Genomic DNA, 24,520 nt, shown 5'->3' with positions numbered 1-24,520 from the left:
AGGACCCCAGAGAGAACAGCTGGGGTGGCCATTTCTGAAAGAAGACTAAGGGAAAGCCTTAGGAAATGGCAGAAGATGCCAAGACTGGAAAATGGAAGCAGCACCCCAGCTGCAGTAATGCTTGCCAGACACCAGGGTAGCGTGGGGAGTGTACCTTCACCATCTCTCTTGTCTTTTTGTTTTATTACTATTATTTTTTAAAGTAGGATGCTCAATGGTATTTCTCTCATAGGCTTCTTTATTACTATATGGTAGCTGTCTCAAAATGAGTGAAATTACCCACGGGCAAATAGCTTGCAGGAAGCCCTAATGCAAATCTGGGTAGACGCTAATGTGTCGCGTGTTGCCTTCTACCATGGGGTGTGCTCTGTATCTGCGTCATTCAGTGTGTGGAAAAGTAAGAAACTCTTGTTATAATGGCAAAGGCCCAACAAATGTTTATCTTCACTGGTTCAGTCACAGCAATCAGCGGAGAGTAGTTTGGTGCTCTTGGAGTGCTGAGCCCCATTGACTCCAATGGAGGATACCATCTGCATAAAGCCTGTAACAGGATCAGAGCTCAAGGGACTTAAAGGCTTGTGAAGCACCATAAAAGCTTTGAGCAAACTTCTTGTTCATCCATTATCTACAGCTATGCAGAAGCTACCACAAATAATGTCAAAGCACCTCACACACTTCCTACATGCATGATGTTACTGAACTGCAGGTATGTGCAGGAATGGTAGGGCAATGATCAGCCAGCATCCAATATAACCAGGGGGATTAGGGACATGGTGGCATAAGCATGCTAGCGACCAGACCTGTCTTGTATGAAAAGCACAGAATAAGATTTCCAGAATTGCTTATATTGAAAAAGACAACCACAAAGTTAAGTAGGATTGCAACAAAAACAAAAAAATCCGGGCACTGATTCAGAAGGCAAATGCTATCAGGCAAAATATTTTTCTAATTAAGAAAATCTGAAGTGGCTAAGCTGATGCCAGAAAATGAAATCCAACTTTTAGCAAACCCGACGTTGATTTAATCAGATGAATATGATGTAATTTTTTTTACACTTTTATTATTAATTGAGTTTCTTTACAGCCACCTTACTGATCATCATTTATTTCTAAAATGCAAACAGCCCAATTCTATATACACCTATGGAGGTGTGTGGCTTAACCTGTGCAACTCACACACATTAATTATGCTCACAAATTTTGGAGGTATCAGGTTCCAAATCTGTATTGCATGTTATTTCTGAATATATTCTGAAAAAAAATCTCCTATACACACGAGACAAGATACTGAAGGCCATGACTGTTTTTTTTTCATTAATCATTTGCATGGCTTGTGTTTCCTATCCTAAAAGACTCTGTAATGAAGGAAAAAACTGTCAGATGTATGCAACAAGTTTCGCACCACTTAAGATAAGTAATTGCAAGCTTTTAAAAATGATTCTCCATGTTAACAGTGGACGAAAAGGGCTTCCTAGACTGATCGATTTCAAGACAGTGATTCGTGATAAAGCATAGTTAAGTAGGTATTGTCATTTAATTTAATGTCCTTGCAGAACAGATGGATCGAGTTTTAAAGTCTCATCTCAACATGAGAAATAGGAAGTGGTCAAAAAATGACAAACCTTTTATCCAGAATTCTGAAGTGACAAGAAAATCTTTTTTTCCCCAGTATTGTAATGGAAATCCATGAGGCTGTTCAACAAAAAAAGAAATCTGGAAAAAATATTTTTGCCCTTCTTAAATAGAAATGTTGAAAAAAAATGTTTTTAAAGGGCCTTTTTAATTAAAAAAGACAAAGCTGAATGGAAAATTTTGACCAGCTCTGCTAGTGATATTGCACCATTCAGCTCTAGTGAAGAGAACCAGGGTCAGTGCATCTATGCCTCCTTGGTTCAATGCTTTGCCCCATGATCATAGTAATGTCAAGTGCAATTTCTTCAGAGTGGATATTCCAGTACATCCTGGTATACACGAATGCCGCATGCCCCTGGAGGCTGAGGGGGCACGATGACCACCCGCAGGTGGTGGCAGGGGCATGACAGTGGAGAGCAGGGAGCTCCCACAGGCAGCCACAGCAGTGTTGGCCACGGGTGGGGGGTGGCAAGAGCCAACTGGTGGTTAGTAACCACCTGCAGATGCCATCGGCAGCAGCCAGTGGTGATTGGGGACATCCCAGAGATGCCGCTGGCAGTGTTCACAATGAGGGGCGGGAGCAAGCGGTGACCGCCCACAGGCACTGCTGGCAGCGTAGGTGGTGCTTTTTGCAGGGGGTGCACCATCAGCTATGCACCCTCTACGTGTTGCCGATGCTGGTATACATTCTGGACATTCCTACAAACAAAGTTTACAGCCATTGCCTGACCCTACACCGCCTCATGAATTTCAGACTTTCTTAATTAGAAAACTATTTTGTAATGATAAAACTTAGCATTAGGAATTTGTGCCAGTACTTTGTCTTGCTACAGTCTTACTTAACTTCTTCATTGCCCTCCTGGGAGAAAACAACCACATGAAAATCTCATTGAGCTGCTCTAAAAATTAATTTCATAGTTTCATAGTTCTAGATTTCATAGACATTAGGGCTGGAAGGGACCTTGGAGGATCATCGAGTCCAGCTCCCTGCCCCAGGGGCAGGAATTCAGCTGGGGTCAAAGGATCCTAGCAAGATAGACTTCCAAAGCTTTCTTTAAAAAGTCCAGAGTAGGTGCTTGAACCACCTCTGGAGGCAGTCTATTCCAGGCCTTGGGGGCTCAGACAGTAAAGAAATTTTTCCTTATGTCCAGCCTGAAATGGTCTTGGAGGAGTTTGTGACTGTTTGACCTTATCATCCCTTGGGTAGCTCTGGTGAACAGGTGTTCCCCCAGATCCTGATGTATACTCCTTATATACTTATAGGCAACCTTCCCGCACCCAAGCCTGCGCTTTTCCAGGCTGAAGAGTCCCATGGCTCTTAGCTTCTCATCATAGGGTCAGTTCTCCTGCGCTCTGGATCATATGCATGGCTCTCCTCTGGACTCTCTCAAGCTTCTCCAGATCCTTTTTAAAAGGTGGAGCCCAGAATTAGATGTAGTATTCCAGCTGCAGCCTCACCAAGGCAGAGTACAGCAGGAGCATGACATCCTGGGATTTGCTTATCATAGAAGTAGGGTCGGAAGGGACCTTGTAGACTTTCAAGTCTGACCCCCTGCCTGGGCAGGAGAAAAATCTAAACCTCCTCTCCAACAACTTGTGGCCGTTATTCCTTGTTATGTCAGGGGGCACTAGGGGAAACAAGGTCTCTCCCAAACCCTGCTGGTCTCCCCTAGTGAGTTTATAGATGGTCACCAGGTCCCCCCTCAGCCTTCGCTTGTGAAAGCCGAACAGGTTCAGGTCCCGCAGTCTCTCATTGTAGGGTCTGCCCTGTTGTCCCCGGATCATGTAGGTGGCCCTCCTCTGGACCCTCTCCATGTTGTCCACATCCCTGCTGAAGTGGGGTGCACAGAACTGGACGCAGTACTCCAGCTGCGGCCTGACCAGTGTTGCGTAGAGGGGGGATCACCTCCTTGGCCCTAGTTGAGATGCATCTGTGGATGCACGACGAGGTCCGGTTAGCCCTGCCAACCGTGACCTCGCATTGTCGGCCCATGTTCATCCTGGAGTCAATAATGACTCCAAGATCCCTTTTTGACTCCATGCTCTCAAGAGGGAGTTTCCCATCTTATAAGCATGCTGCTGGTTACTACTGCCCAAGTGCAACACCCTGCACTTGTCAGTATTGAAACCCATCCTGTTTTTGTTAGCCCACCCCTGTAACCTATCCAGGTCTTGCTGCAGTCTTTCCTTCCCTACTAGAGTGCCCACCTCACCTCAAATTTTGGTATCATCAGCGAATTTAAACAGGTGGCTTTTCACCCCGTCATCCAAATCGCTGATGAAGAGATTGAACAGCACAGGCCCAAGGACTGAGCTCTTGGGGACTCTGCTGTCCACTTCTCCCCACGTCGATTATGACCCATCCACCACTACCTTCTGAGTACGACCCTTCAGCCAATCTGCAATCCATCTGACTGTGTAAGCAACAATGCCACAGTCGCCTAGTTTTTTAATGAGGATGGGATGGGAGATGGGTCTAGAAAGTCTTGCTGAAGTCTAGAAAGACTATGTCCACGGTGACACCTGCATCCAATGCGACCTGATCATAAAAGGCAATCAGGTTGGTCTGACATAACCTGCCCCTCATGAAACCGTGCTGGTTGCCCTTGAGCAACATCCCTGAAGCCGGCCCATCACAGATATGCTCCTTGATGATCTTCTCAAAGAGTTTCCCTAGGATTGAATTAAGACTGATGGGCCTGTAGTTGCCCAGGTCCTGCCTCCTCCCTTTTTTAAAGATGGGGACCATGTTGGCCATCTTCCAATCATCTAGCACCATGAGCGCTCATAAAGCTGTGCCAAAGGCCCTGCAATAACCCCTGCTAGCTCCCTCAACACCTTGGGGTGGAGAGCATCTGGACCTGCTGATTTGAACATGTCCAGCCCCTCCAGAAGCTCTCTAACCCGGTCCTCCCCAACCTGAGGTCTGGAGGCGTTTCCCTCGAGTCCATCTTGCATCACGGTGGGGAAGTCCCAGTCCCTGCCCAAGAAAACGGAGGTGAAGAAATGGTTAAAGAGGTCTGCCTTCTCCTCTGGCGCAACCACCAGATTGCCCAGAGAATCTTGCAGGGGTCCCACATTTCCTGGTGTTTTCTTCATCCTCCCTATATATTTGAAAAAAGACTTTTTGTTATCTTTGATTTTGGATGCTAGTCCTAGCTCTATGTCCTCCTTAGCTTTCCTGACAGCCCCCCTACAGGCCCGAGCAGAGAAGGTATCTCTAAAGAGGAGTATAGCATCCCCCTTCTACCGGTTGCACGTCGCCTTTTTGGCAATCAGGCATTCCTGGACACCCTTGGTGAGCCAGGGGGGCTTTCGGGCACTCTTGCCCCCCTTGCTTCTTGTTGGGATGGTCACCCCTTGGGCCCAGAGTATCGTCTCCTTAAGGAACGACCGCTCATCTTGGGCACTGAGCTCCCCTGCTCTCGAGAACTCCAGCGCCTCTCCCACTAATCTCCTCAACTCGTTGAAGTTGGCCCTCTTGAAGTCTAGGGCTACCACCTTGCTTCAGAGCCTCGACACCCTGCGCTGGATGGTGAATTCCAGCAAGCGATGATTGCTATCACCCAGGTGGTCGAGGACCTGGAGGCCCCTTACCAGGTCGTCGCCTGTGGCCAGGACCAGGTCCAACAGGGCATAGATGCTTGAGAAGCATCTATGGATGTAAGCCAGACTTTTGCTTGCTTTACCAGCTGCAACATCACATTGGTGGCTCATGTTCATCTTGTGGTCAATCATGAACCCCATGTCCCTTTCAGCTGTGGTGCTAGCAAGCCTAGCACTGTTGAGCATGTAAGCATGCTGAGGGGTTTTTTCCCCAAAGTGGAGTACCTTGCATTTGTCAGTGTTGAATGCCATCAGGTTTTCATCTGCCTATTTTTTGAGCCTGTCGAGGTCGGCCTGGATCACCAGCCTATCCTCAGGTGTGGATGCTTTACCCCAAAGTTCGGTGTCATCAGCGAACTCGGCCAGTCCACTTCTGACACCAATGTCTACATTGTTAATAATTTCATAGATTTTGTAGACATTAGGGCTGGAAGGGACCTCAAAGATCATCAAGTCCAGGAGCAGGAAGTTAGCTGGGTGTCCCGGGGCAAGGGAAAGATATGAACCTCGAAGGGCTAAAGGGGAACCCTGGGGGACAGTATACCTCAGGGAGAGTGAAAAGAAAGAAGAAATGAATAAAAACATCTTACCGGCTGCAGGAACCACAGTGGAGCTGGAAGCGGCAGCGGGACCTGCACGGCTTGTTAGCCACGGTTTTTTTAAAGGGGAAGCAGCTGGGAAAGAGGGGGAGGAGAACCAACCTGGAAGTATAAGAAGTGGGGACAACAAGGCAGAAGGGGGGGGGGGGAGAGGTGGCGAGAGAGCATCGAAAGGAGAGTCCCTGGACCCACCAAGGAGGCGGAAGAGCCAGGGAACACTGCTCACAGATCAGAAAAGGATCCTGAACCGTGCCCAGGTAGAGACGCTGCCATTGGACAGAGAAAGACCCAGGTATCCTGGCTATATATAACCCTCGGGCCGTTAAGAGAGCCTACAGCAGGGGCCTCATCAACAGAGGCGAAGGCCGGCAGATCTATAGGAAAAGAGGTATCCAATCAAGGGGCCAGCTAAGACCCTCATGTCCGGGACAGAGGACCCAGGCGGGAGCCCGTCAAGGAATGGTTCCTTTACTGAGGGACGTGGAAGGCACACACGCATAAGAGTACCCCACACGCTTAGGAAGGCAGCCCTAAGGGGGATGGGTAGCTGGTAAAGGGGGAGCACGCTACTACTAGGCACTCCTAGGTAGTGACCAAAGGAGTGTTGAGAAAGGGCACACAATCGTGGTGCCTGTATCCTTTCGGTGGGTTAATTATTATTATTATTAATAATTTTTTTGGACACCGGAGTTAGAGTGAGACAGGGCTACTAAGGGCGTAAGAGTCAAGGGGGCCTGGGTTTACTCAGCCCTCCTCCAGGAGCCAGCAGGAACCAGGAGGAACCCCACACAGAGAGAGGGTTGGCTGCTGACAACAACAATAGCACACCGTCGAGGCTGGGTATAGGGCGAGGTACAGGGGAGGTTGGAGCCTCGCAAAGAACATCACGCTTCGGCCTTGGGGCAGCCGGAATCAGACGGTCGGACCCCTCCACCACTGAGATATCATCAAAGTCATGGCAAGATGGATAAGGAGGGGAGAAGACCACCTGAGGCAGGAGATCGGGGCCCTCTACCCTTAAGGGACGGAGCGAAAGGTTATCATCAAGTCCCAGGGCCAGGCGGCGAGGGACCGTATGATTGAGGCCCGACGGGTGCACTGGGGTCAAAGGATTCCAGCAAGATAAGCCTCCAAACATTTTTTGAATGAGTCCAGAGTAGGTGCCTGCACCACTTTTGGAGGAAGTCTGTTCCAGGTCTTGGGGGCTTGGACAGTGAAGAAAATTTTCCTTATGTCCAGCCTAAAACAGTCTTGGAGTTTATGACCGTTGATCCTTGCTTTTCCTTGGGGTACTCTGGTGAACAGACATTCTCCCGGATCCTGGTAAGCACCCCTTATATACTTATAAGCAGCCACCAAGTATGTACCTGAGCCTGTGCTTTTCCAGGCTGAAGAGTCCCATGGCGCTCATCATAAGGTCTGTTTTCCTGCCCTCTGATCATGCGCGTGGCTCTCCTCTGGACTCTCTCAAGCTTCTCGACATCCTTCTTGAATTGCGGAGCCCAGAATTGGATGCAGTACTCCAGCTGCAGCCTCACGGAGGCTGAGTATAGTGGGAGGATGACATCCTGAGAGTTACCTGAGAAGCATCTATGGATGCAAGCCAGAGTTTGGTTTGCTTTGCCAGCTGCGACATCACATTGGTGGCTCATATTCATCTTGTGGTCAATCATGACCCCCAAGTCTCTTTTAGCTGTGGTGCTAGCAAGCATAGGACTGCTGAGCCTATAAGCGTGCTGTGGGGGGTTTTTTCCCCAGGGTGGACAGTACCTTGCATTTTTCAGTGTTGAACGCCATCAGGTTTTCATCCGCCTATTTTCTGAGCCTGTCGAGGTCAGCCTGGATCACCAGCCTATCCTCAGGTGTGGATGCTTTACCCCAAATTTGGGTGTCATGGGCAAACTTGGTCAGCCCGCTACTGACACCAATGTCTACACTGTTAATAAAGACGTTAAAGAGTATAGGCCCAAGGACGGAGCCTTGGGGAACCCCACTAGTCATGGCGCACCAACTGAAAAAGAAATTGGCTGCCTATACATGTGCCTGGGGGCAGGGGGGCATTTTCATTAGAGTGGTTTCCAGACAGCTGCTCTAATTAAAATGGCTCCCCAGCATGTGTATTAAGCCCCAACATGGCCACAGGATGCTTTAGCTAAAGCTCATTCTATGAGGTTTAGATAAGGCCCCCCTGCAGCTATTTTGAAACTTAATACACATGACAGGCAGTGCTGGAGCATTCTAATTAGAACATAACATAGACTCGATTAATGAAGCCTGCTCCAGTGCATTCTAATTAGAAAATGTGAGTGAGCGCATTTATAGGCACCCACAGTGTATAAACTCAGAAGCCAATCTGCAAACGGTTTCTCCATAAGAACGTCTGAGCCTGTTATAAATCTCAACACTTAAAGAGGGTACTTATTCCATGAATAATATGATTCCTCCCCTTCATAGACTCCATTTTAGATTTAGATCTAAGGAGTTAGCGGGGTGGGGGGGACAAGAAGAAATCAAGCAGGGATCTGATCTAAAGATCGGCATAGTGGCTGCCAAATTCACAGTCTTAAAAGATGGATAACGTTCAAACTCAAAGTGGCATGTTGGTTTGGGTCCATCTCTAGTAGAAAGCTGGGAAAAAAGCATCTCAAAAAATACTAGCACTGCTGACCCTGAGCACTGAAAAATCATAAGCTCCCAAAATCATGGGACCTGCTAAACATTATAACTTAAAAAAAATTTAAAAAGAAATTAAAAGCCAGGAAGCAAGCCAAAAGAATCCTTAAGTTTCCAGGGGGTAGTGGTTTTTCAAGCTTTACTCAGCAACCAGGAGAGCTAGCAGCTTTTGTAAAATAAATAAATAAATAAAGTTTGCAGCTTTTAAGAAAAAATAGTAACTAGAAGAATTGTGGGGGGGAAATGAGCTATGTCACAGCAGGTATGTCTGTCAGTGTTAAGAAGAGTCTCTTTCAAACCAAAATCTTTATCTGTCACCTTATGTGAGATGTTCTCTGAGTCTCCAAAGGCTGTTTCGCGAGGGTCTGGTTTATAAACTAGAATCACATGAATTAAATATGAATCACATCTCTGTGTCTCATACTGTTTGGAGCACTCTGTCTGTGTGCTAATCAACTGACTGGTGCTTTTTGTGAGATAAACATGTTCTCATCACCGTTTGAAGTCCACCAAACTCATGTCACTTGTAGCGTAAATGCCAACCAAAGTTAAGCCTGCAGACCTAAGAGATAAGTGCAATAACGGTACCTGGTGCATGGCAGATAGTGATGCATTTACTACACATAGCCAGTTGATCTGAAAATGCTGCTGTAAGGGATTTTGCTCCCTTGGATACTCAGTTTACGTTATTGATTTTCCCATCTCCTGTCACTGTCTTTTGTGTGAGCTGCAGAAAAGTAAACCAAAATAAAATCAATTCCTCAAAACTTGTGATTTTTTTGTTATCCCTAGTGGCCCATCCTAGCTATTTCTGCCTTTCCACTTAGCTTAAGGGGTTTTACTAACATAGCCAATAAATCAATACAGTATATCCATTCCTTCAATAGGTTTAGAGGTGTTTCTAAGCCTGCTGATCCTGACAAGTTTATACTGTAAAATGAAACCAAGAATTAGAGAGATGTATGGATATGAAGTTTTACTTCCCTTCCTTTGTCTCTTAGGGGGTCTTCCGAATGCAGGACAGTTTCCCCCTATTTTTTGTGCTTTAAAATCCCTTCTGTGAATCTTTGTGCCCTTCTAAGCTATCACTTTGCACCTGAAGAAGACTTACAGGACCCCCCTTTAAGAGCCTATCACAGCCTCTCTTTGATTAATCAGAGATGCTGCTTTTCAAAAAACTTAGATATTCCTTTCCTGTCTTTGGGGTTTGTCATACAAACAGCCTCTATAGCAATCCCAGTCCCCGTGCCGACTTAACAGGCTTTTACTTATGTATGGCTTTTTCTCTTGCTTAGTTTTATGAAGCATTATAGCCATGAACCAAAACTATGGAAATAACACTGCAGAGCTAATGGATTAGATTTCTTTAAATACATGGCGATACATGCTGTGCATCTAAAAGTAGGTTATTGCTCAGTGTTCGGGGGGGATAAAAATCTCTTTACATTATTTAAACATGGTAAGTCACCAGCAAGGATCCACTCCGTTATAGAACAACAGCTAATTAAAATATAAAGCAGCTTCGTAAAATGCCACTCAGGCCAAGTGAGTAAGATTAATTGTCCCTCTCAATATTGTGAATGAGGGATAGAAGGTTTTATAGGTGGGCTGGTAAATTTTCGTGACGAATTCTGCAAGGCTGATATAGGGTACTATTTATGTGCAAATAAGAGCAGTAATTGTTTAAATTATTTATACTAGAGAGGTGCTGAGAGGCTCCAGTTGAGGTTCTCATTCTCATAGGCACTGCACACATATATCAAAAGCAGTCCCTATCTGAAAGAGTTTACAACCAAAGTGTATACATCACTGAGCACTTCAGAAAACTATCAGCCTCGCTACGAAAAGCAAATGACAAAATAGACATAGGAAAATTTATTGCCTTGGGGGTGAATAAAAGCCTGAACTGTAGTACAAAAATATGTATGACATATTACAGATCCATAAGAATGGAATAGTCATAATTTATGGGTTGCTATACCTCTACATTGTTTATGGAAACTGCTGGATTTGGAAAGTGGGAAGGCTAATCAGCTACAAGAAATTGCAGGAAACTGCTTTCCTTGAGAAACCTTTCTTATTTTGTGGCAAATGCTTGGACATTTTCAAGTGGTATAGATCAGCCTGGTTCCACCAAAGTCAATCCGGCTGTGACAATTTAAATCCAACTCAGTGGAGGAATTGGCCAAATAACATTTCATATTAGAGCCTGGGAGTCCTTTCTCTTCAAGTTCTTATACTGCATCCATCTCTGCTAACTGCCTTCCAATACAGCCTAGAAACAATTAGCCTCTGTCGTGTGTAACTGCAGAAACCTCTTGTCTTCTGTTGGGATGATGGTGAGGGTTCATTGCTAGGTTTTTACATTTCTTTTTCTACCATAGAAAACATTGCTATTGATTGTATCTGTCTCTCTGCTTCCCCCTACACCTTCCCTGCCACCCTACTCTGATACTTCACCGGCTCTATCACGGCTCCTTCAGCACCGGTCTAGTACCAGGCTTTTATTGAGTAAAATTGTTACTAATTCATGATGCTATTGAGTGTTATGTTAATAATTACTGGCTGGCTGACAGCCAAAAGTTTGCAGATAGAATATAAAAGGATATGTTGCCTTCTATTTCCATCTTGCTTCCTTTTTATTGATTCAGGATTGGGATATTCCTCTGGTATACCAATCTGTGTTGATCTCTCCACTCCCTTCCTCCATGTCCCTTCTAACAAGTGCATCCCTGTTGAACTGCCTCTTCAACAGCCTTGCCAAAAGCAACATTTTTTCTGTAGCTCTTTGCCTTATCAACTGGCTCAAGGATAAAGGGAGGACAGCTTGCGCAGCCCAGATCCTGGGGATGCCAGAAGGTAATTTGGCTTCCATACTGGCCGCAATTTGCTTCACTTGTGCTGTAATCACCATAGCTATGCTTCTTCCCGTCATGCTGACACCTCTGAATGAGGGCCCCTGCAGAGGCAGCACGCAAAACAGCTTGGTATCTACAACAGAAAGCTCCTCTGCGAGAGATTTTTGCTGGGCAAGGGGCCTCTTAGCATACTTTTCTCCAGCATGGCTGGAGTATGCGGCCACAGTGCAGGGAAGATTTTCTTAATTCAAAATCATTTCAAATTTCTGCTAAAGATACAGTTTTACTCCCTTACCTAAATATCTTAAGAGAAGGGGAAAAGGGACACTGATTATACAATTGGTTCTGTGCAGATGATTTCTGTATGCATAGATTTCTCACTGCTCTATGCATATGCATATGTATATTAACATGAATATGCCTGGCACCGTATAAAATCTTCAAAATCTGATTAATGTATTTTTTGATTAGGATAGTGCAATGCACCAGGTTTACTGATTCAGCTGTTACTTTCATTAGCTAAGTTATTTTCCCAAAAGCATTACACTGAATTCAGCATTACTTATGAAGATGCCTACTCGTTCCATTTACTGAGTTGCATTTTTTTACCCTATATTTGAGCATATGAAAAAGTGACCAAGAGTAAGATGGCATTAGCTCAGCTATGCTTTGACAGCAGCGGGGGGGGGATCGCAAAATAGATATTCTCTAAGTTGGTCTCCTTAAAAATCTTGGTGAATTTAAGATAAGCAAATAGCTGTGCAAAAATGCAATTGTATTTATTTTACAGGGAACAGAAATATTACACACACAAAAATTAAAGTGTTCTTCATTCTAGTTTAAGTTTCATATTGAGTAACAGCTACTTGTTTCACTTCTTTGGTCTTGGCAAATAACAGGTCTGAAGCAGCTTTTAACAACTGGTGAAAGCACATTGCAGTCATTTTCAATTGTTAATAATCCTAAAAGCATTCATATTCTTTTTCCTTGGTGGAATATGTGTCATCTGTGCAACCCTGGTAGGCATTTCTGAAAGTAATTTCATTTGATCAAAGCAAATCATCCCAAATAGCTGCATGGATGCCGGGCACCACCATGTGGTTAAAGGTGGAACATATTGCCACTGTTGTAATTCTTTTCCTTTTAGTCTTCCTTTCATACAAGAATTCACTAATGCAGACCTGAAGGTAGACTCTGCTTTTCCCCCTGAAACTTGAACAGCTCTCTCTCTCTCCCCTAGACATGGATTTTCTCTTTCTGGATGCCCAAGAGCAATTTTGGTTGCCCTGCTTGAGATGCAATGAAAGCACTTGTAGTAAAACTCACTCCCATTATAAGTGGAAGTACAAAAACCAGGACATTAAAAGCCATTCAAAAATTAAGTCACCCAAAACCGGCAGTTGAAGATTTTGGCCTAAAGAGCCTCTGAACTTCCTAAGACTGTGAACTCTGAAGTGTCTGTAAAAATGGAATTGAGGACTTCTCGTATCTCAACTATTCGCTTGAGCATATTTGATTTTTCCGTAAATATCAGCCCTCCAAATCCAACTTGAGATCCAAAAATCAAGCTAAATTTGTCATCAGACTTCAGTATGTTGTGCTGGCCATGTTCTTTTCCTTCTCTATACTTAACCTACACAAGTATCGTTTCTCTTCATATCAACCTTATTATATGTGTGGTACTATGATAAAAAAGGAGAAAACTGCTAGCAATTTACTTCAAGGTATCCTAAGGATAGGTATTAGTATCCTAAGGAAGGTGGGAGGAAAAGTAATGTGGACAGCTAACAAATGCAAAGAACAGAGTCATAAAGAAGATCTAGCTGTTGAACACAAGGCTTTTCTAAAGATATGTGATTGTTTGTTTACTTTGGTCCTAAGGCTGCTCCCTCACAACTCTGCTCGAAGTTTTGAGAGTCCAATAAAAGCTATAGTGGGTGGAACATCAGAGGAATATAACCACTAGTCTTACCAGCTGGATGGTTGAAGGGAGGGTGAACACCTGGGCTAGGGACAGAAGTTACACATAACCCAATTTAAGTGATCAGAAACCATTTTAAACCTGTAACAGAACAGAAGTTCAGTGCACGTAAACCAGTTTCAAGGTGGCTGAAACTGGTTTAAGATGACCCTGATTGGATGTAGTAGTATCAGACTTAACTGATTTAGGTCAAACCAGTTTATGAAACTTCTGTCCCAGGCCCCTTTCTGGTTTAAACTTCTGTCACCATCCCCCAACGTCCCAGCACTTTGCAGCCCTTGGTTGGGCTGTGCTGTGCTGTCTGGTCCAGAAAGCAGGGCTGACTCTGCCCCTCTGCTCTTTAGCTGCATCAGTGGGGGCTGGCTCACTGGATACCCTCTCAACCCCGCGGCTAGCCCCTGCTGGGGTCTAGGGCCTGGGAGGGGGGTTAAATTTCCCTTCGCCTGAGTATGGAGCTGCCCTGCCCTGCCTGGCTTACTTAGTGCTTGCTGTGACAGTGGACTACAAATCCCAGAGGCACCTGGAAGCAGGAAGAGGAAGCAATGAGCAACTCTGCAGAGTCCTTCTGCTGTAAGTCTGGACTGCAAATCTGAGACCTCGGGGGCAGCAGGAAAAGGAAGCGAACACACAGCCCATACTGGCTACATGCCAGAGAGCTGTGCTCTAGCGCACCCAGCTTCTGGCTTGAGCCCCTACAGGCATGTGGCTGCATTTCCTGAATCAAAAGTGAATATCTGTTCATTTGCTTATTGGTTCAGTCTACACAGCTTAAACTAACTTGCAAAGACTGAATCAATTCAGCCTTGAGCTTTTTGACTGTTTGTATTTAGCCCTAGTAGCATTAGTTATTTCTACCTGAGGTATTTCTTTCAGTTGAGGAACGCCTTTAAAACAAGAACTTGAAGAACTTCCTACGGCTACCTTCTTTTCTAAACAATTTGACATACCCACAGAGCAGATCTACCTTTATCCTCTGTATTTTTATTAATAAAATGCCGGTGGGATTACAGTATGTCAATATACAGCACAAAGCAAGCCAGTAAACCTGTCATATAATATTGCCCCCTCAGTAAACCTGTCATTTTTTAGACTATGATACTCATATGTGTTATCTTTCTCTCATATCGCATCAGATATCAACTTGCAAATTTATGAGCCACTGTCTTGTGTGAAGATTCATCTGTCCCAGTGGGCATTTGCAAAGATTTCAGTTTTTGATTGTGGTTCTGTTTGTTGGACACTGCATTCACACAGGGGACTGTCCAAATTGTTCTTGTGTAGTGTTGTTTTGAAGTATCCATATCCAGATCTCAGTCTGTTCAGCTTGACCCATGCTTGTCTGTTAAGGTTGTACCCAGTAGGGGACTCATTTGGTGGTGGTATAAAACACTGTAGGAATAAGAATAGGCTTAACTTTCCCCAGCAGTTGGCTCACTCTGTTGCTGCTCATAGGCTTGGTTCAGCATCCCCAACCTCTTCCAGGAGCTGGTGGACTTCATGTACAAACAATTTATGAGTTTTAAACCTCTTAAGCTTCTATCTATTCAGGTCTTCAATTGACAGGTGATGGAGGCAATTTTCATGATCTCTTGCCTCCACTGCCACTTAACTACGGTGTTGCGCTTTTCAGTGTGACAACTTCTGGACAATACAGGAGCACGCACAATATTCTGCCGGGGCATATATCTTTAATGAGTGCAGTGGTTCGGAGCACTTCGAAGTTGGCACTTATGTCATGTTGGCTAAATATCTTAAGTCATCTACCCTTGTAGAGTTTTTACTGCTGACCTCCCGAATGTGATGTTTACAGGTGCGGGAATGGTCTGAAGTGACTCCTAAGTAGGTTGGGGTATGCTCATGGGAAGAGTGTGTTTGCCTGCTCTGATATTTAGCATGCTCTCGGCTCAATGATTATGCAGTGTAAGAGCGTGTTACTGATTTACTGATGCTCAACTTTAGGCATCACTTCTGGAGATAGAGATAACTTCCATGTTAGTACTCAGTATCTTTTCCAGTTCTGTCATTTGTATTCCTTGGGCTACTATGGTGACATCATCAGGGTACATGTATTGCTTAGATGTTGTACGCAGGAAGTATGAGATATTTACATTGAAAAGTATTGGTGCTAGTACTGACCCTCGGGGGACTCCATTTTTCAGATTTCATACTCTGCTTTTTTCTCCTTGGCTAGTAGTGAGTTTGAATAATCTACTGGAGATCTTATTCATGATGAAAGTGCATAACTTGTGGTCAGGTATCATAGAGCGCAGTTTATATTTGAGGCCTTGGTGCCATACAGTATCACAGGTGGCTGTGAAGTCAATAAATACTGGACCTGGGGTGCCTCCCAGACCCAGGAGGCACCAGTCACTGAGCCGGGGAGGGCATGGGGGCCTCCCCCCATGCTGTCTCCAGCAGACCCAAAAGTGGACTGGAAGTGCTTCTGGTCCACTTCCAGGTCTACTGCTGAGTGTTGTAGGGACCCCCCACCTCCTCATCGCAGCATTCATGAGCCACCTAGAGGTGTGTAGAAAAAACATTTAAAGCTGTGTCTATGTCCAAAATGGTGAATCTCTCTGAATCGATTTGGAGGGTTCCCGTTTGATTCAGAGAGATTAAAGGGTCCTCTGATTTGATTCAGATTTGGAGATTCATCCGCCGAATTGGGCCAAATCTCTGCTGGCCGAATCAAATCAGGGTCTGAAGCCTTGCACAGCCCTAGTGCCTAGTATTCCGTCTTTGATAGTGGCAACAACGGATATTATAGCGAGCACTGAACTGGTTTTCTCTAAAGTGATCTATCCCCTCTTCAATATTCTCCCTCTCATCAACCCTTATCGGTTCAGTTACCCAAGGAGACATCTCCAACTCTTCTGGTTTGAAAGCCTTTAATCGATCTATCATCCATGAATTTCTACAGTCCCTTTTTTAACCTTGCTATGCTACCCATCTCCACCACCTCCCATGCAAATGAATTCCACAAGTTAACTACCTGTTGCGTAAAGAATTGTCTGTTAGTTTTACATCTGTCACCTATTAATTTCAGCAGGTGCCCCCTAGTTCTAGCATTCTTGGTGAACAAGTTCCCTATTCATTTGGTCCACACCCTTCATGTTTTTATAGATCTCTATCCAATCTCCCCTTCTCCTTTCCAAACTGAAGAGTCCTAGCCTTTTTAGTATCTCCTGGTAGGGCAACTGCTGCATTTCCATGATTGTTTTGGTTATCCTTCTCTGTAAGTTTTTCAATTCTGCTACATCCTTTTTGAGATATGAGGACCAGACCTATACAGTATACACCAAAGATTTGCATAGTGGTGCTATGGTGTTTTCCATTTCGTCTTCAAGTTCCTTAATGATGCCCAGCCTTTCACCGGCTTTTTTGGTTGCTGCTGCACACTGTATGTGGTTCTCTAAAAACACCAGCTCAGTGATTCCAAGGTCATTCCTAAGTTATAACAGCTAGTCCAGAACCCAATTCTGTGTATGTAGAGTTGATGTTATTTCTCCATGTGTATTATATTACACTTGTCAATACTGAAGTTCAGCTTGGGACTTGACTACCCGGTATAGTTTTGTATCTGCAAACTTGGGAGACTTCACAGTGCACCTGCCTTCCCGAGTCATTGATTAAAGTGTTGAATGAGATAGGGCCCAGCACTGATCCCTATGAGACCCCCTTTTAAACTCCATCCATCCTGAAAATGTGACCATTTGTTTCCCATCTTAACTGGCTCTCACTTTACTAAAAACTCAAGCCCAGGGCAACAGAGATGTTTGCTTGAAGCCTTTGCTGAAGGACCTTAGCAAATGCTTTTGAAAATCCAAATAGATGCTGGAATCTTTTTATCTTCAAAGAACTCCAACAGAGATGATAGGCAGGATTTCTCTTCACAAAAACCACACTGACTCTTCCCCAAAAGATCATGTTTGTCCACATACCTGTTGTTTTTAGTCCTTATTATAGATTCTACCAATTCACTGGGGATTAAAGCAAGATTGGTATGTAGTTCCCAGGATCACCTCTGCAGCCTCTTAACGATGGGTTTTATTTTAAAAATCTACCAGCCCTATTGCCCAAGGGCCATTTGTAACAAGGTATGTGCTACTGCCAGTTCTACAGTTTCAGCTTTGACTTTCTTCAGAACTCCCAGGTAAATACCAGCCAGACTTACTAGCATTTATTTATCAGTTAAACATTTAAATGTTATCGCTTCAACGTGGTCTCTCTCTTCAGACCCAACTCCGAGGAAGGACTTATCAGTCAGGAAGTTCCCCAGGGTCTGCTAAAGGCTGATGGAAAGAATGGCCTCATCATGTGTAAATCCACATTTTAGATATTGGTCATCTAAGTCACAGGTTCTCCTAGCCGACTTCCTGCTTCCGCTGTATTTTTAGAGTTATTAACTTCAGCCTGTTTAGAAAGTCTCATCCCTTGAACAAGTGCTTTTCTAAAGTTCCCTGCATACTTTAAGTGTTAAAATTTGCTCCTGGTCTATCATTTTCATAGTGTAGTTAAGAATCTATTTTGCGTGTTTTATAGAACGCAGATGAATCTTCCTCTAGTTTATGAAGGGTCCCGCACCAAATTAATAGTGCGACTAGAAGCTTCAGAGAATTGTCACGACAGGGAGGCACGCAGAAAAAAAATCAGTAATAGTTCCTTACTTTCTGTACCATCCCTTGCCACACCCTTACTCAACTATGTAGGATCTTTTTGAAGTACCTTTAAAACAAGCACTGTCAAAGACAGAATACTGAACTACTGAGACCAGGGGCCTGATCCAAAATAAAAAGGAGGTAGGGGTAATATGTGACTTTTTTTTTTTTTTCAAATTGATTGCACAAGGAGCAGTGGTTTTCAATTTCTGGCTGATAATTCAATGGGGTCCTATATATTCATTCAAAGTTTCCAAAAAAAACCCATGAGAACTATTGCACTTAAGGATCTAGTTCTTGTTTTTTTTAAAGAGGTGACTTTTTGCCCCCCCCCATTAACCAACATACAATTTCCAACCTGAAGATAACAGCAAGTTATAGAAGTATAAAGCTAAACTAAATCCCACTGTACAGGCAAGTTTTTCCACAACTGTCCCAATTGCTGGACAAAGACAATGAACAGCAAAGTGACTAGGATTAGTCATGCCATGTAAAATGATAGATTAATCTTGCTATCTTGAGGGGAAAAACAAACAAACCACAAAACAAAAAAACCCTGCCCTCTTTTGCTCTTGTTCAAAAACTGAAGAAGTCTCAGTAGATGACATGAAAGAGGAAAAACTGACTTCAGTGAATTTTACATGGGATTTAAAAAAAAGTTTAGGTTCATTTTCATCAGGATAAAGAGGAGTGCATGTAGTTGTCAGCTGCATTATCCTAGAATAGATATAGTCTTACAAATCAAAGCTTTCAAAAAAATTAAGCAAAGTATTTCTAAAATACAACAGTAAGGCAATTAGAAGATTTGTGTGTGTCAGGGCAGAATTTAAACACCCTATTTTTGTAATTAAACAGCAAATCATTAAAGAAAAATCCCTATGTGGGTAGAAACATTTCTTGTGGAAGTTTTAGGCTGTCCATTTATGGCAGCCTTATGTTTCCTTTAACCATGTCTTTGCCCCACCCTTGTATGTGAAGTAACAACATTTTTAAAAAGGTATTCAATAGAAAAAGAAAAGACTAAACAAACCCAAATGCATTTACCTCATTTTCAAATTCGTATGAAAATTCTATTTTGCTGTCCCTTAGGATTAGTACCTGAAATTCTCAACATTTTGGCATAACTGTGCCAGGGATAAATATACATGGAATAGGTAAGCAACCTATTAAAAGCATAAAATAAAATTGCAAGGGGCAAACCAGGTCTGTTGTTTTTCTTTTAAACGGTAAAAAACACCACACACAAAACCCCCCCGAAAAACCAAAACACATTCCCAAGATAGCAAGAGGTCATAAAAGCAAAACCCCTCATTCATAGGGAGTTACCAAGTCAATCATGTAAGAAGCTGACAATAACATAAAGAAGCAGGCTTGTGTAGTTCAGCATGAAAACATTAATTCAGGCATGCAGATTAGTTTACATACTATATTCCAATGTATGACTCTTGCCACTAGGTGGCAATATTGACATAGATTAAGGCAAGCTATTTTCCTTACAGCCCTCCGCTGTTAACTTGATTTATTTAAGAAAATGCATACAAGTTGTTAGGAATCACTTTCACCATTTTAAGCAGCTTGGAAAATGTTTGAGAAATATTGGGCTCAACACAGAATATAAGAAATATATATATTAAAATAAAGGGAGTTTAGTGAGTAATCCGCTTTGAAATCAGAGAGGTGTGTTCCACTTTCCTCTTTGGTTCCATATATTTTTTACAAGGCTGTTAAAAGTTCAAGATGGACTTAAATCTAGTTTAATAGGTTTCCAACCTGAGCTAGCTCTGAAGGCTATTTTTGTTGCAACAGAAATCAATTTATCTTACATCTTATAGGAAGACAGGTTCTGGGTATGCAAATACAAACTTCCTATTAATTCATCATGTACTCAAAGTGTGTGATGGGGGGGGGCAGGAGAGAAATGAAGAGTAGTACTGTGTCAAAACACTTAGCAACTCACTGAATGCGGTGGCCAAGCTTTAAAAAAGTTTGTAATCTGGCTGCTGAGAGAAGCCAGTATGGCCATACCTGCCTGCAAAGTTACAGCAGTAGCAATGACAGTTATAGGGAACAGTAAACAGATGCATGCCTTGATTTTTTTTTAAATTAAGAGGCAAGACCAACTTGCAGGCCTGAAGCAAGTTTGCTGTGGACATATTTTAAATGTTAATAAGCTGTTCCAGAAAGGAAGCAGTAAATTTTACCTGCTGCCCCATCAGAACAAATAGCAAAACAACTGAAATCCAAAAGTTGAAAACTGTACATCAATAGCTAAGATACAAACCACAGAACAGTGGAAGCTGAGGCCCATGACATTTAGCTCAAGTTAGAAAAATACCTCTATAACAAAAAGCTTGGGAGGAGAATTGCAATGTCTTTATTGCACAGCAGATGAAAGCAAGGAATTGCTTGATATTAACCCTTCATACTAAGGATTATTTCAAAGCCTACTACAAATAACTATAGTAAAGAGAAGTAAAGTTCTGAACAGTGTTGGCCTACTGTATTAGAAATATGTTCAAAATGTTTCATTCCAAAGTATTCATAATTAAAGTCAGATAGCTAAGCCAGTTAAAGCAGGTTATTGCCACTTAAATACTAGACTGTCACCAGCAAGCTTCTTAATTCTTTATGAGGAAAAGAAAGAAAAAAAAAAAAGCAGCAGCAATGTACAAAAACATGCAAGTTAAGAGGAATAAATGAAATGCTTCACTTTATTAAGAAACCAAAAATACAAAACTGAATTTAGTTCAAGGCTTCATGTACTCAAATGAACACTACTGGGGGGGGAAGGGAAGGGGAAATCTCTTAAATTTCTATTTTGCCATGTTGACTACCAGTACTTCTAGCTCTAATAGATCCAAAGAATAGATTCTACAAGATAGTGTTTAGAGTTGACATTTTCCACCATTTGTGCTGTAAGAAACAAGAGTTTCAAAAATAGAACTTGGTGCAGTTACAGTAACTTTTGGTTTATACAAGGCTAGATTTAACAAATGCTGCTTTTCTGTAGCCAGGAGTACTTCCGTCCAAGTGTGACTTGCTTCTACTTAGCAAAAGAAGTTTGAGATGCATGCTCAGGGAAGAGTCCCATTTTCACACTGTTTGAATAATGGTCAAACTAGCTACAGCAGAGCTACAGCTTTGAACATCATTTGACACAGGCACACTGCCAATAATTTCTGGCTGCTATAGTATAAAGCTCGGTGAATAGACATGTTATACATAACTAAACAAAACTTCCAATGAGAACTGATAGTCCCTTTACAGAATCAATGAACACATGGAGCTTTTATACTATAGTTCCTAGGTCACAAGAATCCCTGCAAACTGCATCCATTTTATAACTATGCCCACTAAGGATAGTTAACATCCCTATTGCATTTTTTTTTTTTTTTTTTTAAACACTTGTTTCGATCCATTTTACACTTACCATTTCAAGTGTCTACTCCTTTTGCCTTCCCTAGCAGTTACATTTCAGCATTCTTAAAAAAAAAGGGAGTACTTAAATCAATAGGCCTCAAGAAGCCTTGAGAAGGGTAACTGTTACCTATAAAAGTTACTTGGAGCAAGTCAAGTAAACACATTTGAAAAGAAAAAAAAAAATATATATTATTAAAACTGAATGCTGTTACCACCCATTTAAGAATGGAAGACATTGCTTGAAGAATTACTCCTAACAATGCATGAAAGTTCACTTGCTTAGATATTCGAAATACAACTTTATTATGATCTAAACAAAAGAGGAATGGGAATGACAGTAACAAACAAGATTTACCACCGAATACTGTGATGCGACTGCAGCAGTCTTAGATTTGAAACTCAAGGGGGAAAGTAATTGCAGTCCAAAAACAGCTAAATATGCAGGTCCAAAATATGAAGGAATTTTTTTTTTTTTTTTAAACTGCCACATTCACTCCGAAGCCCATTCATCTCTTTCAGCATCCCAAAGATTAAGCACATGTTCTGCTCAGCTAGATAATAAAGTGGCAAACACGCTGCACCAGACATCACAGGACAGTTGCCTATAAAACTAGACTTCTGACGCTGGGCTCCAGCTTCATCCCTCACAGGTCATCATCTTCATCTGGCAGTGCAGTAGTTTGAGCAATCTGAAACAAAATGAAAGTTGTTTAGAACCAGCTCCGCAGCACAAAGTCCTGGAAGTCCAGGTATCGGCTCTTATTGCAAAGCAAGGAGAGGCTTGCTTAAAACAGCAGTTCAAGTTACCTGTAGGTCTTGCTCATACTGTGCTGCCAATGCTGGGTCCATAACAACCTCTGGAGGTGCAAGAGCAGGCATGGCAACAAACTCCAAGTTAGGATCTCCAATTAACTTTCTGGCAAGCCAGAGGAAAGGCTTCTCAAAGTTGTAGTTGCTCTTAGCTGAAATGTCATAGTACTGTAGGGGGGTGGCGGTGGAAGAAGACAATAGCAAGAGAAAGGTTATATGCATTCATAAAAACAAAATTACTACTATTCAAAACAGACAACTATTAAATGAAAAGAAACATCAGGTCCAACTGACAGCACAGTCTTACCTGCTTCATCTCCTAGAAAGCATGGCAGATCTACTAGCTGCTGAACAGTTCTTCTTTAAAAACTGGGTTGGTATTAAAGACACTGCTCTGCGCCAGGTCACAATCTGATCAGATAGTGGCCTAAATTTTGATTTTCAGAACACAATAAAAGGAATCTATTTGCATCTTCTGCAGACAAGATAGCTGTTAAATGGCCTATTTTCAAGTGGCTCACATTTGGCCTACCTGCACAGAATTTTAAGCTCTTTTGGTCTGTTATCAGCTTTAAGGATGAAAAAAAATATATGTCTCAAAACTGAAGATGAGTGTCCTGCGTTCATGACAGCAAACCTAAACCTTAATTCAGATGCCGAATCATTTTTTGCTTTCTATCCAACAGCAGTTGATTACGACCCTGAGCTCATTCTAAGGAAAAAGCAGCAAGCTATTTGGAACTTTACTACATAGGAAGTGACCTCATGGATGAAGCGTACTTAAATCATATTGCAGAAAACATTTACTACAAAGAGTAATCTACTATTTTCACTTAAGTTAATTGACCAAAACCAGAAGATTTCCCCCCTTTCTCCCTCTTCCCCCCACATCCCCCAAAAGCACCACCTCATCCTACCTGGAGGTTCTTCTTCCTATGGAAGACGATGGATTTTGCCTTGACTTTCCTGTCTTTAATATCCACTTTGTTGCCACACAACACTATAGGTATGTTTTCGCATACTCGTACCAGATCTCTATGCCAATTGGGTACATTCTTGTAGGTAACTCTTGATGTTACATCAAACATTATGATGGCACATTGAGCTGAAAGATCATACAGAAGCTGGAACTTATGCTTAGCACAGCATCATGAATACAAGATATAGGAAAGCTACCAGTCAAATCTTCCAGTGTCCAACCCACCCCACAAGGGTCTTTCAGGCTACATTCTGATTTAAGCAAAGTTTATTGGTCTTTCAGACTTGGACCATGACCATGTACTTAGTGTTAGTCACACCATTTCATGTGTGCAAGTACTTCACTAGACAAGGGCGAGATACAGACTCAGTAAAACAGATTTGACAAGCTGATAGCTTGCAGCCCCTATTTGGGAAGGGCCCCATTCAAAATTAAAAAAGGAACTCTTTTGCAGATCTTTAAAAAGACACTCTAATAACTCAAATATAGTAAAGGCCAAATCAGCTTATAAGAATTAAGAGAGACTGGCCCGCTGAAGAGAACAGAAAAGGAACAGATAGGAATTTGAATCTGGTATGCAAGTTTGCCGCCTCCTTCTCATAAAAAGGGATGAGCAAAACAATTCCTTAAACAATTATTACATGAGTTGTTTCAAGACTGGTAGAGGACATAATACAGTTAGAAGCACAATGTAACCAAGTTCATAATATAAAAGAACCACACCTAAAAAACTTGCACTTTCCAATTAAATATTACAATATTAGATCTTGTTTATTTAGCGTGCTTATGATCAAAGTAGTTGCCTTACACAAGCATTCAGTTTTAATTAAATAAGAGATGTTTTCAGGGCAGCGTAATTAGGTATTACCTTAGTTAAAGTTCTCTGTTAATAGCTAGAGAGCCTTTTAAAAAAAAGGAGCACCTGCTGGGCAAAGTCTGCCTCAAGACAAGTCTTGCACTAGGTTTTGAAGAGCAAGTCAACTTAAATGCCGTTACCATTATGCCAGACCAGATGCATAAAAACAAATGGTCCACTGCACAAGTAACTTTGCAAAGCTGTCAGAGATGACAAAATACCTAGAAGTCTGCTGCAAAGCTAATGAATAGTGTTTGTAAAACTTACCCTGGATATAGTAGCCATCTCGCAGGCCACCAAACTTCTCCTGGCCAGCCGTGTCCCATACATTAAATTTAATAGGCCCTCTGTTAGTGTGGAACACCAGAGGATGGACTTCAACACCCAGTGTTGCTGCAATCAAACATTTCCACTTTAAAACACTGTTGGCAGGCTTTTTTTTTTTTTTT

General features: G+C 42.6%; 1 protein-coding gene across 1 annotated transcript; it reads right to left on the bottom strand.

The window, feature by feature from the left end:
* Nucleotides 1-20,689: 20,689 nt before the first annotated feature.
* Nucleotides 20,690-24,501, bottom strand: RAN (RAN, member RAS oncogene family; the record flags this gene model as incomplete). The annotated part of the gene is made up of 4 exons (XM_019539391.1): nt 20,690-22,115; nt 22,234-22,404; nt 23,154-23,341; nt 24,339-24,501. Coding segments are annotated over 4 exons (567 nt in total), but the record flags the coding sequence as incomplete, so codon positions are not given.
* Nucleotides 24,502-24,520: the final 19 nt, after the last annotated feature.

Source organism: Crocodylus porosus, unplaced genomic scaffold (assembly GCF_001723895.1).
Source record: "Crocodylus porosus isolate Cpor-Errol unplaced genomic scaffold, CroPor_comp1, whole genome shotgun sequence".
NCBI classification, from domain to species: domain Eukaryota; kingdom Metazoa; phylum Chordata; order Crocodylia; family Crocodylidae; genus Crocodylus; species Crocodylus porosus.
The sequence above is the reverse complement of the archived record's forward strand: the minus strand, read 5'-3'. Positions and strand labels throughout refer to the sequence as shown.